General features: G+C 35.9%; 1 protein-coding gene across 15 annotated transcripts; it reads left to right on the top strand.

Annotated features, from left to right (window-relative positions):
- Positions 1-656: 656 nt before the first annotated feature.
- On the top strand, positions 657-17,219 carry ANGEL2 (angel homolog 2). 15 transcript variants are annotated; one of them, XR_014022779.1, is made up of 10 exons: positions 657-899; positions 3,155-3,480; positions 7,757-8,013; positions 8,704-8,773; positions 9,828-10,249; positions 11,110-11,236; positions 12,025-12,082; positions 14,178-14,341; positions 14,640-14,777; positions 15,773-15,902. XR_014022779.1 is itself a non-coding variant. In XM_081300220.1 (10 exons), exons 3-10 carry the CDS (start codon positions 3,162-3,164, stop codon positions 15,922-15,924), a joined length of 1,569 nt encoding a protein of 522 aa, XP_081156346.1. In that variant the 5' UTR covers positions 657-899; positions 2,545-2,608; positions 3,155-3,161; the 3' UTR covers positions 15,925-17,217. The 15 variants fall into 15 exon arrangements, 13 of the variants coding, with proteins under 13 accessions (XP_081156346.1, XP_081156334.1, XP_081156338.1 ...); XM_081300220.1 differs by lacking the exon at positions 14,640-14,777 and adding an exon at positions 2,545-2,608 and having other exon boundaries at positions 15,773-17,217; XM_081300213.1 differs by lacking the exons at positions 657-899; positions 14,640-14,777 and adding exons at positions 945-1,766; positions 2,545-2,608 and having other exon boundaries at positions 15,773-17,217.
- Positions 17,220-17,441: the final 222 nt, after the last annotated feature.

The following is a 17,441-nucleotide window of genomic DNA, read 5'->3' on the forward strand; positions in this document are numbered from 1 at the left end:
GTAATGGCATAGTATACATTAATTTAGTGTTTGTGCAAATTGATGATAGAATCTAACTACTATTAATGATGAGAATCAATTATATACTGAGGGAAAATTATTCTTCCAAAGTAACACAAGAAGAAAAAAAAGTTTCCCAAGAAACAACTTCAACAGCCTATAAAACACCACTGATCTTACCTTCTAGTATGCCTTTCTCCTCCTTTCTCCCACTTTATTCTCAATCTCTCTTTTCATGTTTTCCAAGAATCTAGTCCTACTATATTTGATACAGATGAGCACTCAAGACACACATACACATTTAAAAGTGAGTTCTATAGTTATGTGGGTGTGTTTCCACAAAATTAGTTGCCAAAAATCTGTGGTACCCTCGTTCCATGGGAACTAAGAGGGTATTTCCTCAACTTGGGCATTCACCTTTTGAATATCTACATTTTAAAAATACGATAAAATAACTTTTATTTTCCTTCTTAGCTCTCATACACTAACAACGGTGCACCTGCCCACGGGTCTTAATAAAGCGATCCAGTCATTTCTTTCTTTGTGTTTCTTTAAGACGGAGGTCGGGAATTTTGCCCTGTTGGGATATGGCTGCCAAAGCTTCCATCCTCTGCGCATGCTCCTTGAGCACAATTCGCGTGTAAGGATTTAAGGGATTCACTGGGCAGGATGGAGACATGGCCGGCGGCGAGACTGCAGTTCCCAGCATGCATTGCAGCCGGGCTGGGAACCGGGACTTCGAGTGATGGGGGCCCCGTGGTGCCTTAAGCCGCCGAGTGGGTCGTAAAGGTTCAGGTGGAGCCCTGGGCCTGGGAATCGGACGACGGCTGAGAAAAGAAGATGGAAGCTTGGCGTTGTATGAGGAGGGGCTACGGCCGCTGTGTGGTGGGGAGAGGCCGGTCAGTAAGGCTGGGTGACCCGAGGGAGGAGGAAGGGGCGGGCGGCCCAGGTTAGCCCGGGGCGGGGCGGGCTTGGGGAGGCGGAGGAGGAAGAGGGTCTGGGAGATGGTGCGGCCGGGACGGTTCCTCCGGAGACCCAAAGGGATAGGTAAACCCGGCGCCAGGCCGGCGGGACGCTTGGCCGCCGGGTCCGGGTGCCAAGCGCGTCGGCCGCCTTCTGGGAAGGCGCGGGCCTTCCGGATCCGGCTTGGCCTCGGCGCCCTGGCCCTCTCCCCGGCTCAGCCTCCAAGCCGGCCTCGGCCTCCCCGGACGCCGCGGCCCGACCCGGGACTGGCAGCCTGTCTGCAGCAGGTCCTGGCGGGCCTGACCTCCAGGGAGGCGGTGCGTAGCACACGCCTGGGGGGTGGTTGGTTATTGGTATGTTAGCATCTTTCAAACTTGGGTCGCTTTCATACCAACCTTTACGGTTATAGCCAAGTTCTCGTTCCAGCCGTGCTGTTGACTGGATGTTTTCTTTCAATTGACGTACTTAAAAGAAAAAAAATTTAAAAAGCACTGAAGTAGGCGCTACTTACATTAGCGACGCCCTTACTCGTGCCCGCGAAATCCTGGGATTACTTTTATTCCTAATAAACTAAAATAATATGTTGCAAATCAGAAGGTTTAATTGTGTACTCTATTAAACCGGCTGGTGTACCATGCGTGGGATGCACATCACTATTAATTATCACAAAAGTCATGAGGGTCTGGTGTTAACTCCTGTGGGCCTGGGACTTGATGGCAATTCGGTTCAACAATGTTTCCTGAGTACCGGCTGTATGCCAGGCACTGTGCTAGGCACTTGTGAAGATACCGGCTTAAAAATGAGTAAGAAGATTCTGGCTCTGAAGGAGCTCAATATCTTAAGAGAAAAAGACGTTAAATAATTAAAAATACAGAGAATACATGTTGTAGTCCAAGTTTTAAGTTTTATTATAGTAGCTTAGAGAGGTAGGAAATGCAGAGACCAAGTGCCCAAATACCTATGGCTTTCAAGAGTTATCACAAGGCTGGGGTTGTGGCTCAGCAGTAGAGCGCTCGCCTCGCACGTGCGAGACCCTGGGTTCGATCCTCAGCACCACATAAAAATAAATAAGTGAAATAAAGGTATTGTGTCCAGTTACAACTAAAAAATAAGTATAAAAAATTAAAAAAATTACCACAAAACAGGACAGAGTGCACGTGTGTCAAGTCTTTAAAGATGTATAATTAAGTTGATTGTTATAGAACAGTTTGTGACCACATAAACAGCATTTATGCTCTTAAAATGAAAAATAACATAAAAGTCAACATTATTGACAGTATTTTGAGAAATGTACTTATAATGAATTCCAGAGGCAAGGATAGAAATCCTCTGAATCCTAACATTTTTCATTTTATTCAACTTACTAACTAGAGTAAGAAGATGGTACTTAGGCTCCAGTGTTTTGTTTTTTTTTTTTGTTTTTTGGTTTTTTTTGAGAGCTTGAGAGCCACATATCTAAGATAATCTCAGCACTACTTTGGAGATACTTTGGATGATAGGTTAAATTGATGCTGTTGGGCTTGAAGTGCTGTTGAGTGAATTCCTAGTACGTGATCTTTACCCTCTTTAATTTCCCCCAAGGAGAAGAATGCTTATAAAAGAAAAAAGAATGCAAAAATAAATTGTCCACCCACTGATGCGCAAGGCAAGTAGTTTTGTAAGGTTGTGATAGGCTTGTTTTCTTAGCTTTACAGGTGTTTGGGAAAAATCTACCTTAGTATAAAAACCTGTTCAGAAACATGTTTTTTTCTCCAAATCCAAGTTGGAGGAGAGATTTGCTTCAATTGCAGTCTAATATGTGTTCCATATTTGATTAAGTATTATGTTTGCTGTGGATTTTATTTTTCTATGGAGTTTGGTGCCAGAGAGCTACTCTGAATTCTAGTTTGATGGTTGATTACTCTCTTAGTTGGACTGTGGACATTTTGGGAGCATTTGTGGCGTTTTGGGAGCTGAGGTTGCATTTTCTTGTTAAGTATTTAGAATACCATTCATGGTTGTTTAGGGGGAAAGTATTGAGGTATTGATGCTCATAGCTAAACCATGCGCGCTTTTCCTTTCATTCTTCACAGATATAGAAGTCAGATTTTAAATAGTAGATGTTATCTTCCCTTGAGGAATTAAGTTTAGATTTTGTGTACTATAGCTGAACAAAAAGTGGTGCCTCAAGGAGTGTATTTATTTCTTTTAGATACCCCATGTTTTCCCATCACCCGAAGAGTCTGGGCAGAGACTGGACTACACCGTGGGAGAATCTGCAAAGATGTTGCTGGAACAGACATATTTCTAGTTGTATGAGGTGGCCTGGACATTATTCTCGTGCTCCTTACCCATACTTCAGTAGTAGGCATTTTTCACTAAATTGGAGACCACCTTGTTTATTTGAGTCTAGAACTCAGTTTCAGTACAGTAACTGGAGACCTGACAACCTGAGCCAGACCTCTTTGATTCATCTCTCTAGTTACATCATGAACTCTGAGGGAGATGAGCCTTCATCAAAACGAAGAAAACACCAAGGTAAAGGTGACATTTATCTTGGTGAAGGAATAGATATAAATTATTATAGACTAAGTTGACACTTTCATTTGTAATATTTAAAACTCCTATAGATTTTAGAGATGTTTGGTGTTTATTTTTAGCCAGTAGTTTTCTATTAGGAAAAAAATAAATCTTTTTACAATGAAGTTTTGTTTTTTTTTTCCAATTACTTGTGTATTTCTGGCTGAAAAAAAAAATAGAAGAAATTTCAGACAAAATACAGTTGGAAAAGAGTAGAGAAATAGATTAAAACACTAAGTTTAATTTAAGAATAATTTTCACATCCAGTGTTTTTGCAACAGAAGGCCTTTCAGGAATTAGAAATTGGTGGGTGTATTCTTGGAAGTCACAGATATTAAAAAAAAAATTAGTTTTAATTTTTAACACTAGCTTTTAAATATAAAAAGATTATATTTAAGAAGAAATAATTGAAAGTGAAGTTGGCCTGGTGGTATATACTGTAATATCTGCTACTCTGGAAACTGAGGCAAGTGGATCACAACTTTGAGACCAGCCTGGTTGATTTAGCAAGACCCTATCTCCAGTTGAAAAATCAAAAGATCTGGGGATGTAGCTCAGTAGTAGAACTTCCCTGGGTTCAGTCCCTAGTATGGGGGGAAGCGGGGAAGGAAACAATTGTAAGTGAAAGACAGTTTCTTACAGAGTGAGGTTTTAGTTTATTAAATCTGTACTTCTCAAACAGGTCTATAAAATTGAGTTAGTCAGAAATATCTTTTAGAAAGGGATTTTATCTTATGCAACTCTGAGGAAACATTTTTTTCAAATACATTGATTAGGTCTATTTTTCTCATATATTTTTTTTCTTCTGAACAATTCACTAGGCTCCCTCTTTGTCACCAGCCCTACACATACCCTAACCCTACTCCAACCTCCTGAAAATATAAAGGAAGTGTCAAGTAGAATTTGGAATTGTCTTTCTTATTGAACCATAGTTTTCAGTGAAGATAATTCCTTTGAAGATATTTGAACGTGGCCTGTGTGGGCGTTAACATGGAAGGAGATGACATACAAGTTTTTCAGAGGAAGACATTGAGTGAGTCTTGCCCAGAAATCGGGGTTAGAAGAATTGATTAGTTAGTACTCTTTGAGTTCTCTCTGCCCTTATTACACAAAAGCAGTATACAGGCTTAAACTGGATTCTAGGTCCAGCTAATATCCAAGCAAATGTATAATTTGTTATCATAGAGTTGCAAAGAACCTACTTGGTGGGGGGGCGAGAAACAGAAATTGTAATCCCTCAAAAGCAAAACTCTGTGTACTACTTAATTATTACATGTGAAGATAAAGAGATTTATTTGAATCCATGAATGAAGGCATATTTAAAGGCATTAGAATCAGGTTCCTAAGAACGGATTATTATCTAAGTCCAGGTCTGTATGATGACCTTGAATTGCTTTTCATTTATTTATTTGTTGTTTATCAGGTTAGCATACACTTCTCTGCTGTTTATCCTCTTATAAATTTGGTGAGCTCTCAGAGCAGTGGCATAGTGACATCTGACATTAGCATGGACTTAGAAACCACTCCCTGCCCTCATTTCTACTCTACCACTGATTGTGTGAACGTGGAGTGATTACTGAAACTCCTTGCTCCTTAGATTCCTAGTGTAAGGTAATGCTTACCTTGCAAGTCTGTTGTGGAAGAAATGAGGCATGTCAAAGTGCCTACCACACTGTTGGCTACATTGTAGGTACTCAGAAAACTGTGGTGGTGTTTTCCCTTTAATGGATGGGGAATTACATTTACATACTGATAATCTTTGATTGCAACCTGACTCTCTATATGTCCATTCTTCCTAGGTATTGTGAATAAGGAAAAGGCTCTTCGTTAAGCCATATTTGTGACTTCCGATATTTCACTAATACTTTTCAATCAAGAGAACAGCATTGCTAACTTGCCTATCACTTTAAAGTGGTATTTGAAGGATTTGTGTGATACAATTATGATATTTTAATTAGGCAGCTCAAAAACCTGATCAGGCCTATTGCTTACTTTCTTTGATTCATCTATCTTCTCTGCTGTGATCATCTTGTTCCTCCTGACATGGAAGGTATATAAGCTTTTGCAGTGTGAATTTATGTTGTGAAGTATATAAAGGTCGAAGACTATCCACTCTGTCAGTGGTTTTCAAATTGTCTTCCATGGAACCCTAGCACTTGAAACACATTTATGTATTTTTATTAAAAGCAAATAAAATGTGTGTTTACTCTATCATCACATTCCCAGTCCCATTATGCCAGAGATTGGTGTTCCATGACAAAAAATAATGACAGAAGGTTCTACAAGCTATCAAAGTTTGAAAGCCACTGTATTAATCAGATAATTGAATGGTCCTGGTTGTTTAAAAGTAAAATCGCAAAAAAGTTGATTTACAAACTGATTACCAGGACTATAAAAATCTTAAAGCATTTATATGCCATTATGTGCATATATTTTATAAGGAACTGCAAACACATTTTTTAGACCCTCATCTTTCATATTTTCATATGGCAGTGACCAAGATAGTGCTTTATTTATGACGATAGTTTACATTTTGTTTGCATGACTAGAGCCCTTTCCATCTCATATACATTTGAAAACTGATTGGTGGCTAAAACCATCATAGACTAACCCCAGTTTATGAATAGTGTTCTATAAATCTCTAAGTAGCTCTGTGGAGGTAGTATAATTAGCCCTAGTACTGAGCCCTTTTGGGGTAGGTTTCTGCATGTTTGGTGAAGGATAGAGAAAGGAATAATTTTCTTCCCTTTTCTGTGCATAGGACAAGCTCCATGTAAAATTATGGAATACTTGAGGACTTTCATTTAGTTTGGTTTTGTTTCTTTCCTCTTTTTTTTTCCTTTACCCTTCTCCTAATATGTTCATGAAATCATAAGTCTCCAATTCCTTTGTTCCCTCCAGACTGCACTAGTCATACTAGTTATCTTCTTGTGTCCTCCAGTCAACATTTCTATCCCCTCAGTGCATCAGATACTTAGATATTGAGGAAAGCAGTCTGATTAAAGTAATTTACCAGAAGGTATTATTATTTTATATTAATTTACCAGAAGGTATTTATTGGTATATTGGTATTTTGAGGTAAATAGATAATTATTGTAGATTTGGAAAATTCTGTCACAATTCTACTACTCAAAGATAACTATTTACAAAAATACTAGTGTATTTCCTTTTAATTTTATTTTCACTTCATGTATAAATTTATAGGATATTTTAACCTCAATTTAATTTTTAATTGGTAGGATTTTAGGCATTATAATCCAGCAAAGTGAAAACGTTCATGTAGAGTAGAAGAAGATATTCTAGGGCTGATTTTTCATATAATCTAATCATGCTTGGAAGTCCATCTCCTACTGTATTTTCTTCCCATTATTTATTTCTTCTTCCTTTTGAGCTCATAGTTAGATCTCTAAAAGTTCCAAATTTTTCTTCATAGCTTCCATGGCAGTAAGAGTATCCCGTTTAATGGTGTGGTGAGGGACACTACATAAATGGTAGTCATTTTTAAATCAAGGACTATCTATAATGCAGAATCTCATACTTTTCTATTCTCTCATTGCTTTTTCAGAGTATATTATGTCTTTGCGGAATAAAAACTATGACACATTCCTGGTTTTTGCATGCTATGTTTGTCAACCAGCCATTATCTACTAGCCTTCCATAAATCACATTTAGCTTTTGCTTTGGTATTTTGTTCATTTTGTTTTCATTGTTCCCCTACAATGTTTTAGATACTAAGTACTACTTCCATGTATTGTCATTATGTAACCTTCATTCATGTATATACCAGAATTCTGAACTAAAGAGTTATTCTGGAACTTAATCATTTGTTGATTTTATTTTACTAATAGGGAATAAAATATAATGTGAAATCATCTCATTGAAAAGCCAACTGTGACATACAAATACACCATTATAGTTGTCTGTGGCAAACTATTCTTAACCATAGAGAAGTAAGAAACCACAGAGAAGTAAGAAACCACAACCCCTGTATAGTATTAACTTTATTAGCACATACTCTTAGCCTTCAGAATGTCTTGTAGATCCTTTTAAATTTGTATATGTGTTAGTATAGCATTTTGCTGCCTTTGCAATCAATTTTATGACAGCTGCTAGTTATTTAGTGCTATATGGCCATTTTTTAGGGAAAAAACATTTGACTCATTATGGGAATTTTTAAATAGCATTTTAAATGAAGTTTTTACTAATTCTTATTTTGTCCAATGTATTTTAACAGGCATGATCAAAAGGAATTGGGAATATATATGTAACCATAAAAAAGAAAAAACGAAGATCCTAGGAGATGAAAATGTTGACCCCCAATGTGAAGACAATGAGAACAAGTTTGACTTTTCAGTGATGTCCTATAATATACTTTCACAAGATTTATTGGAAGATAATTCACACCTTTATAGACACTGCCGACGGCCAGTATTACACTGGAGTTTTAGGTTTCCCAATATTCTGAAAGAAATTAAACACTTTGATGCAGATGTAAGTGTAAAATATTACCAAAATTCTTCACACCAGGAGGAGTTGAGTTAAATGTTTCATTTGTGCATTTGTGAATGAAGTGATTTTTATCCTTTTTTGTGTTGGGGGGGATAAAAAGGAGAGATGTTTAAGAACATCTTAAATATGGTGGAACAGTTCTCAACATGTTATCATGACTTCCAGAGAATCATTTGTTTGTATAAATAATTATCTAACTTTTCAAAAATTATCTGAAAAGTTGTAAGTATGGTCAGTTTTGAAACATGAGCTGGCATATTAAGAAAATATTTTCTTTGGTTCAGAATTTCAATAGTTCATGCAAAAATTTCATCTAAATGATAGTATTAAAAAAAATCAACTTCTCTTAGAAAAGATTCCAAAGATTAGTACAAAAGAACATGGGAATTCAGGATAAAGAGCCTGACGTAAATTTAAAACATTTCTTTTGGGAAATATCAATCTTGGATAAAAAGAAAGCTCCAAGATTAAAGGCCAGAGTTTTGAGATTGGTCAAATTGGGAAACATTAATTTGTTAAATCTAAAAATAACAGGAAAAAAGGATTTTAAGTCATTTTTTTTCAATTCTCACCAGGTTTAGAATTTATGAAACCTCCTTTTAAAGGTGAAAGCACCAGAAAATTCATATTTGCATTTCTGTGTTTTAATTCAAGCTATTTTTTTCTTCCAAGGTACTTTGTTTGCAAGAAGTTCAAGAAGATCATTATGGAACAGAAATCAGGCCAAGTTTGGAATCACTGGGTACAATGTAACTTTTACTTTAGCCAAATTTACTTTTACTTTTGAAGATTTGTGTATTATTAAGCATAACTTGCTAAGAAAGATGTAAGATGTAAGCTAAAAATTTTAATTTTGAAAATGTAAATACCTATTTCAGAAGGTCAAAAAAACATTTGAGGTATTTCAATGGGAACCTTTTTAATGTTGATATGTACTTTTAATTCAAAGGGATAGGTATATCAGAATATGTTTAATAGTTCCTATTCCCAGCAGTTGCTGTGCTTACCACCAGAACACTAAGATTCTGATCTCCATGAGATCAGGGATGATTCTGCCTAGTTCATGACAATAGCAGAGCCTCTAGTACTTCATAGATAAAAGCTAAAAACCTGTTTAATGAATAAACACTTCTAGAAACAGGTCATCTTTGGTCATATAGATTGAGAAATGTACCTGCTTTATATTTATTTAATCAGCAAATAATTTTGAGTGCTTGCTATATACTATGCACTCTTCTAGACAGTGGATTTGGGTAAAACAGGTAAAATGTCTCCTCCCTTGGGCGGCACACACTTAGAATTATAATATATATCAGGAGATACTTATCTAGAGAAAAGTAGGAAAGTAGAATGAGATTTCAATTTTAATCAAAATGATTAAAGTGACATTTTAACAAAGACTTGAAAAAGAGGAACAAGCCATGCCTAGAGCATTCCAGGCAGCAGGAAGACAGGTAATTGGAGATAGGAACAGAGCAAGGGGGAAAGAGCTATGGGCCGAAAGATTAGAGTTGAGGTGAAGAGAGAAGAAATGATTATAGAGCCTTACTGTCATTGTCATGACTTGGAACTGAGAGAGTGATGATGCACATTAGCATAGTAAGGACTTAACTCGGCCAGTAAAGAGATCTATTAAACCCAGTGCTAATCTTTTTGGACTCCAGCACTTACTTACATCCCATATTACTAATGTTCTGCAGAATACACTTTGTTAAACATTGTTGAGAAATATTATAAGAGCTATGTTTTGACATATATAAACAATTCCTTGTTTTACATTTCTTTCTTTCTTGTAGGTTATCACTGTGAATATAAGATGCGGACAGGAAGGAAACCTGATGGCTGTGCCATTTGCTTCAAGCATTCCAAATTTTCGCTCTTATCAGTGAATCCAGTGGAATTCTTCCGCCCTGATATTCCTCTCTTGGACAGAGACAATATTGGATTAGTTTTACTCTTGCAGCCCAAAATTCCATGTGCTACCTCTCCTGCGATCTGTGTAGCTAATACACATCTATTGTATAATCCAAGGAGAGGAGATATTAAGCTGACTCAATTGGCAATGCTGCTGGCAGAGATTTCCAGTGTTGCACATCAGAAAGATGGCAGCTTCTGTCCTATTGTTATGTGTGGTGACTTTAATTCTGTTCCTGGTTCTCCACTCTATAGTTTCATAAAGGAAGGAAAATTGAATTATGAAGGACTTGCCATAGGAAAAGTAAGTGCTCACTTTTCCATTGTTAAGATGTGGGTAGTTGCTCCATTCATTGTAATGTGAGGATAGTCATCTTGTGGCTGTTAGAAAACCTTGGATGATCCAGTATCTCACTTTACTAAGCCGTGATGATTTTCCACAACTCCTAATCAGTCTTTATTCACTTGGTTAATTTTATCTTTTCTGTGCATCTGTGGCAACATTCTGCTTGGAGAAATTAGCAAGCAAGAAAGAAAGAAAGAAAGAAAAATAGGGGGAAAAAAACTGCCAGACATGAATACCTCACAAATAAAGAACTGTTCAAAAGGTGGCAGGATAGAATTTTGAATGCTGGATACAGGCAACACTCTTAGCAAAACTAGTCTTCATTATATTTTCCTCTACATAATGAGTAATATTTTAATGCTTTAGTTTATAATAATTTATCTGGTGCTGTTATTTTTATTGTGCTTTCCTCTGCTTTAATCATGTGATCTTCAGTATATTTAACCAAAGTAAACTATACTCCTGGAGTTTTGAGTAATCATAAATTTAAAGAGTTGATCCTCTTAGTATTTGATATAATAGGAATTATATTGCAGGTAGCAAAAAGGGAGAGGCAGTATTAGTCAAAGCTTTAAATGGTTTGGATGTTTAAATTAGAGAAAAATGTGTATATAGGAAAAGACTTGTTTTCATATAAATAAGTACTTTCTGAACTGTATTTGAACATGATTTTTATAAGCACAGATAATTACTTAACATAATGAATAATGGGTAATGTTTACTATTTTTGGATTACCTTTTATTTAAGACATAAATTTTTCAATACATAAATTATTTAAAGTCTATTCACCTAAGATACCTGTTGAAATTTTGTTTAGGTATCTGGCCAGGAACAGTCTTCACGGGGACAAAGAATTTTATCTATTCCAATTTGGCCCCCAAACCTAGGTATCTCACAGAACTGTGTGTATGAGGTACAGCAGGTACCAAAAGTAGAAAAGACAGGTAAGCGTTTGCAGTACATTTTGGCAGTCTGCTGGGCAATAGTATTCCTTTTGAAGCTGTAAGATGAAAAATTTAAAGGAATAGCATCTCGGGGATGAATATTCATATATATGATAAGTATTTATCTATTTGCTCATTCCTTTTTTCAAAGAGCTTTAAATTTACTTTGTAAAGTTGAACTTCCAAAATTACATATGCATGATTACTTGCATGTTGCCTTTGAAATGTTTGCATTTTGTTTTATTAAAAAAAAAAAAGTTGTGGGGCTGGGGATGTGGCTCAAGCGGTAGCGCACTTGCCTGGCATGCACGGGGTGCTGGGTTCAATATTCAGCACCACATAAAAATAAAAAAATAAAGATGATGTGTCCACCGAAAACTAAAAAATAAATATTAAAAAATTCTCTCTCTCTTTAAAAAAAAAAAAAAAAAAGTTGGTTGGTTAAAAAAAAAAAGTTGTTTTTTTTTTTTTTTTTTGGTTGGACACAGTACCTTTATTTTTATTTATTTATTTGTATGCGGTGCTGAGGATTGAACCCAGAGCCTCACACATTCTAGGCAAGTGCTGTACCACTGAGATACAACCCCAACCCTGCATTTTATTTTTCCTAATTCTGGAGACTATCAAAACAGACTCCAGGATAAAACACATAAGGTGGCAGGTGGCAGAGTAGAATTTAAACTAGATGTGTTTTTTTAAATATCATTCTGTGGTAAGAGGACTATACCAAGACAAACTAGAACAAAAGAATGTGTAAGTAAGCTTAATACATTTCTCTGTTCTTACAGATAAAGATCCTACACAAACACAGCTGGAGAAAACAGAGGTCCTCGAAACAGCTGAAAAGTGAGTTCTGGAAAGCAGTTGGACACTTCCTGACTTCAGTTGAATAAAAAAATATTTCTCAAAAAAACACTTGGATAAAAAAGGAAGATAGTGTTGATGCTGCTTTTTTAGTGGTGTGATTTTGCACATGATATTTAACATTTCTGAGGTTCAGTTTCCTGATATATAATTTGGGTTGTTGTGAGGATTCACAGAGATAAAATATATAAAGCTTAATGTTTAATGCTTAGTTGGTGTTATGAAAGGACCTAGACCAGCTCAAGTACCCTGAAATTTATTGCCATTTCATATTTAAACAAAGGTCAAGGTTGCAGAAAAATATTTTTCGGTTTTCAGGAGGATCCTTAGTGTTCTTTGACTTACTAGATCTCAAAACAGTCTACAGGAGAATTGATCCAAAAAAAAAAAAAAGGAGTGTGCCAGTAGAAAAGAGAAATTTTATAATATCTTGAACTATAGGAAAAGAACATCAGCAGATGAAGATGCGTGGATTCCTTATTAAAGAAACATTAATGTTTCGGGCTGTGGTTGAGAAATGGATTTATGTTAGCATAACAAGACAGGGATCTATGTCTTATCTCTTTGGGAAATTTTTGAAATATTTTGATTATTTTATGTTGTGAATAAGTTTTTGTTTTAACATTTAAACTTAGGAACCTAATTAGGAGCATCTCTCCTACATTTTATTTGTTTTCTTTTTTTTAATATTTTTTTAATTGTAGGTGGACACAATGCCTTTGTTTTTATTTATTTATTTTTATGTGGTGCTGAGGATCAAACCTAGTACCACACACATGCTAGACGAGTGCGCTACCACTGAACCACAATCCTAGCCCCCTTATCTACTTTCTTAATTTTATTTTGTACACCTTGTTTTGAGAACATATTCTCACATCATAAAAACTCAGTAAGAAAGGAAGCAGTTTTTTGGTTTTCAAAAAGGAATATTTAGCCACCTGTTGTGGTGCATACCTGCAAGCCCAGCAACAGGCCGGAGGATCACAAGTTCCAGGGCAGCCTAAGCAACTTAATAAGACCCACAGCCTGGGCAACTAATGAGAGAGATTCTGTCTCAAAGTTTAAAAAAAAAAAAAAGTGGGCGGTGGGGGAGTGGGGAGGGTGGCTGCTGGGGATATAGCTCAGTGGTAGAGCTTATCTAGCATGTGTGAGACCCTGGATTCAATCCCCAGTATTAAAGGGAAAAAAAAATAAAGATTAACCTAACAAGTAATAATTTTAAGTAATTCTTAAATTGTTTTGAAATAAGATGGGGTATGAGAAAAGATAGGTTGACTATCTGCACATGAATGCAGTGCATTTATATGTACAGCTTTTATCTGTAAACTGAAAATTTATGGTAAGATGAAAATTTGCAGAAAACCTATTTACATTTAATAATTCTGTAAATATATGTTCCTGAACATAAGAAGTTTCTAAAAGTTGGAAGTTAAGAGCAATTCCAAGGAATTATCTTTATTTATTGACATACTAGCTCATCAAAAACAGAACCACATTAAAACCTCATTTTTATCTGTAGCCTCAGCACCTAAGATGGTGCCTAGAATTTATTAGATGTTTGATAAATGTTTGTTGAATGAATTTTCAAAATGTTCTGAAGATTTTATTTTTCTTTATGGCATAAATGATCCTTAAAATTTATGATGTATTACTAGAAAATGATCTTTAAACCCTTTGCCCATAACATCACATGTATTTATAGTAAATGTAAGCCATTGTAGAAGCTGACTTCAGATGCAGCCTGAAGTTATCTCATACATCAGAGCAAGAATAACAGAAAAACGTGGTCCCTCTGATGTCAGAAGTCTTTTTCTTTCTTAAAAATAATGTAAGTTGTCTTAGAATACATGTTAATTAGCAAGTAAAGGCTTTTGAACATAGTTTCATTAGTATGTTGGTTATTGATATATTGGATTTTGAATATCACTGATAAGTGAATGCTAAATTATGATATGGTCTGCGTATATAAAACTTGTCCTAATGTCTGGTCTTAATGTAGAAATTGAATGAAAAAATACTTTAAATAGGAGTCTTGAAAAACTTGATGGATGCTGAATGCTTTTTCTTTTCAATTTAGATTATCTTCAAACCTACAGCACCATTTCAGCTTGTCATCCGTTTATTCACATTTCTTTCCTGACACTGGAATTCCAGAAGTTACCACCTGTCATTCTCGAAGTGCCATAACTGTGGATTATATTTTCTACTCTGCAGAAAAAGAAGATGTTGCTAGGCACCCAGGTAAAAACTGTATGTATTCCTAACTCTGCTAGAGAGCCCAGTAGCTAAAACTCCAAGGCTGAAGTTAAGAAAGTTAGCTAAACCTCTAGATAAAGTTCCAGATTTAGAAGTTAAAATACTCTGAAACAGTTGATGGTGTCAATCAGTTACTTGCCTGCATATAATGGAAAGCAGGAAAGTACTCCAAAGAAATTATTTAAAAATTATATCCGTAGTTGATAGTAACTGAATAGATTGTCAATGGTCATCATACAATTTTGTGGTTAAGATTTACTAAGGCATGCTGCCTTTGTTGTAGGACCACACTTATCCTGCCAACAACAGTTTTGTATAATGACTTTGGAATATTGATCTTTCTGAGGAAGAAAGCGTGACTATGTGTTTCTAAAAAGCAAAAGTGATAACATCTTTCCTTGTATGACTCAGTGAAAATCAGGTTGTATACATTAATCAAAGGATTTTAAATGGAGAATTTAAAATAATCAGAATATAAAGTAGAACTTTTGGCAGTTTTAAATGTGGGCAGCTTTTTTTTTTCCCGTCTGTCTGTCTGTCTCTGTCTCTATGTCTCTCTGTCTGTCTGTCATCCCTAGCACTTTGTATTTTATGAGATGGAGTCTTACAAGTTGGCAGTTGGCCAGGTTGACCTCAAACTTGTGATCCTTCTGTCTCAGCCTCCCTAGTTGCTGGGATTACAGGTGTGGGCCACCATTCCCAGCTCTCTTCCTTTTTTTGTGTATGTATGTGTGCTTTTTTATATTTTCCCTTTTGTTCCTGTTTTATTTTACCTCCCCTTCCTTCTGGGGATTACTTTATTAGTAACACTCAGGAGATAGCTTACTCTTCCTACTAAAATCAATTTTATGAAATAGCTTGCTATAATAGGGTTCTGGAAGATGTCATGCCTACAAAAGTTCACTAGGTGGCGGGAGAGTATCATGGATCAGCCTCTCAGATCTCTTCACAGTTGAGAGCGTGTCATGTTTTACTTCTGTGGGGGCAGCCTCTCTGGGAGTAAATTATACTTATTCTCCAGTTACCTGATAAGCTTCCTACATAAGTGTGGTTGGATCTGTTTGGTTTTATTGCAATTGCAAAATGGTTGATGGATGATTTATTGGGTAGTTATCAATCTGAAATTACTCTTAACATTTTTTTTATGTATTACATTAATATTTTCCTCTAAAGATTATTTGCAAAACTTAAAATAGAAAAATGTATTTGAAGTACAAATAATATCAGAAACTGCTGTGAGTTTGAGAATTATTGTTATAACTCAATAAAACAATTAGTCATTCTAAAAACTTTCATATTAGTGTTCTGTAGGAGTCTCAAGTTCTTTGTCACTGTTTAGAAAAAAAGCCTTGTGTAATTAATTTACAATAACTCATTGACAGTTTCACTAAACATGTATCTGCTTCTTTAATGTAGGAGCTGAAGTTGCTTTGGGTGGTGGCTTGAAACTTCTAGCTAGACTGTCACTTCTTACAGAACAAGACTTATGGACTGTTAATGGACTTCCAAATGAAAATAACTCTTCAGATCATCTGCCTTTATTGGCTAAATTCAGACTTGAGCTCTGACTCTTCTTTGATTATATACATAATTTTCTTTCTGGTTATATTCTTTTTCAAAGACTATAAAGTTATTCTTCGGCTTTTGCATGTTTATTTTTGTGCTGTGGAGTTTCTGAAGAGATCAAGTGCTTGAAACAGATATCAGAAGAAACAAGTTTACAACAATTTTCTTTTTTAATGATGAAAAATATTTTCCTGACAATTGAGATGTAAATACTCTTTATTATAAAAGATGTGTAAATTTTTATTCTAAATCTTAGTAAAGTTGACAATGTTTTTAAAATATAGTGCATCTTCTTGAGTCTGTTTAGTGAAGAATTTCATTTCATGTTTTTAGAAAGCTTTAAGTGGATCTAGAATATCTGAGTTCTTGCAAACCACAATTTGTTTCTGTCCTATAGGCGTGATTTCTTTGGGAAAACTCTGTGTTTTGAGTCCCAATTGGTTGTCTCAGAAATCATCAGATCATTCACAGGTATCCAGCCTACCATTTTAGTTTCTGAAGGTAATAATGCTTTAAAATTGTACAGAATGCTTAATCCTTCTTATTATTGTCCTGAGCCATGTGATATGCCTGTAGTTTGGAGAAAAGGTTTGGGAGATGGAGGTCACCATAAGAGGATGAGGTCTTATAAGTCTACTCTGTTCACCCCATAACAGATATAGGTGGACCTAAAAGTAGTAGACTTGAGTTATGCCTTTGTTTACCTAGGATTTTCTTTGTGTTTTTCTATTTTCTGTAAAAGATCTGTGGGGCCAGGTGCTGTGGCACATGCCTGTGACTCAGAGGCTGAGGTAAGAGAATTGCAAGTTTGAGGCCTCAGCAATTTAGCAAGGCCCTATGTAACTTAAGAGAGAACTTGCCTCAAAATAAAAATTTAAAAGGGGGGTCTGGGGATACAGGTAGGTGGTATAGCACCCCTGGCTTCAGTCCTCAGTACCTTCCATGATCCCCACAAAAAAAGAAAAGATCCCTGATTTAGGGGAGAGATTCTGTTTTACTGAACTGATTTTGTAGAACTATATTTTATTAGGAAAATCATCAGAACAAAGTAGCAGCTATCAGGGTTCTAAGAAAGTTGTAAAACTCTGAGGGGAGATACCAACTTGGATACCTAATTCTCTAGAAGAGCTCTTTAAAAAGCCATCAGTTTCAGTGTTTTTTTTTTTTTTTTTTTTTTTTTTTTTTTTTTTTTGGTACCAGGGATTAAACCCAGGGGTGCTTAACCACTGCGCCACATCCCCAGCCCTTTTTAATATTTTTTTTTTAATATTTTTATTTTTTAGTTCTCGGTGGACACAACATCTTTGTTGGTATGTGGCGCGCTACCGCTTGAGCCACATCCCCAGCCCCCCCTTTTTAATATTTTATTTAGACAGGGTTTTGCTGAGTTGATTAAAGTCTTGCTAAGTTGCTGAGGCTGACTTTGAACTCAAGATCCTCCTGCCTCAACCTCCCAAGCCTGCTGGGATTATAGGCGTGTACTACTGAGTCCACCTTTATTTTGTCTTATAGTGGTGCA

This window comes from Spermophilus citellus (assembly GCF_964194105.1).
Source record: "Spermophilus citellus genome assembly, chromosome: 6".
Lineage (NCBI taxonomy): Eukaryota > Metazoa > Chordata > Mammalia > Rodentia > Sciuridae > Spermophilus > Spermophilus citellus.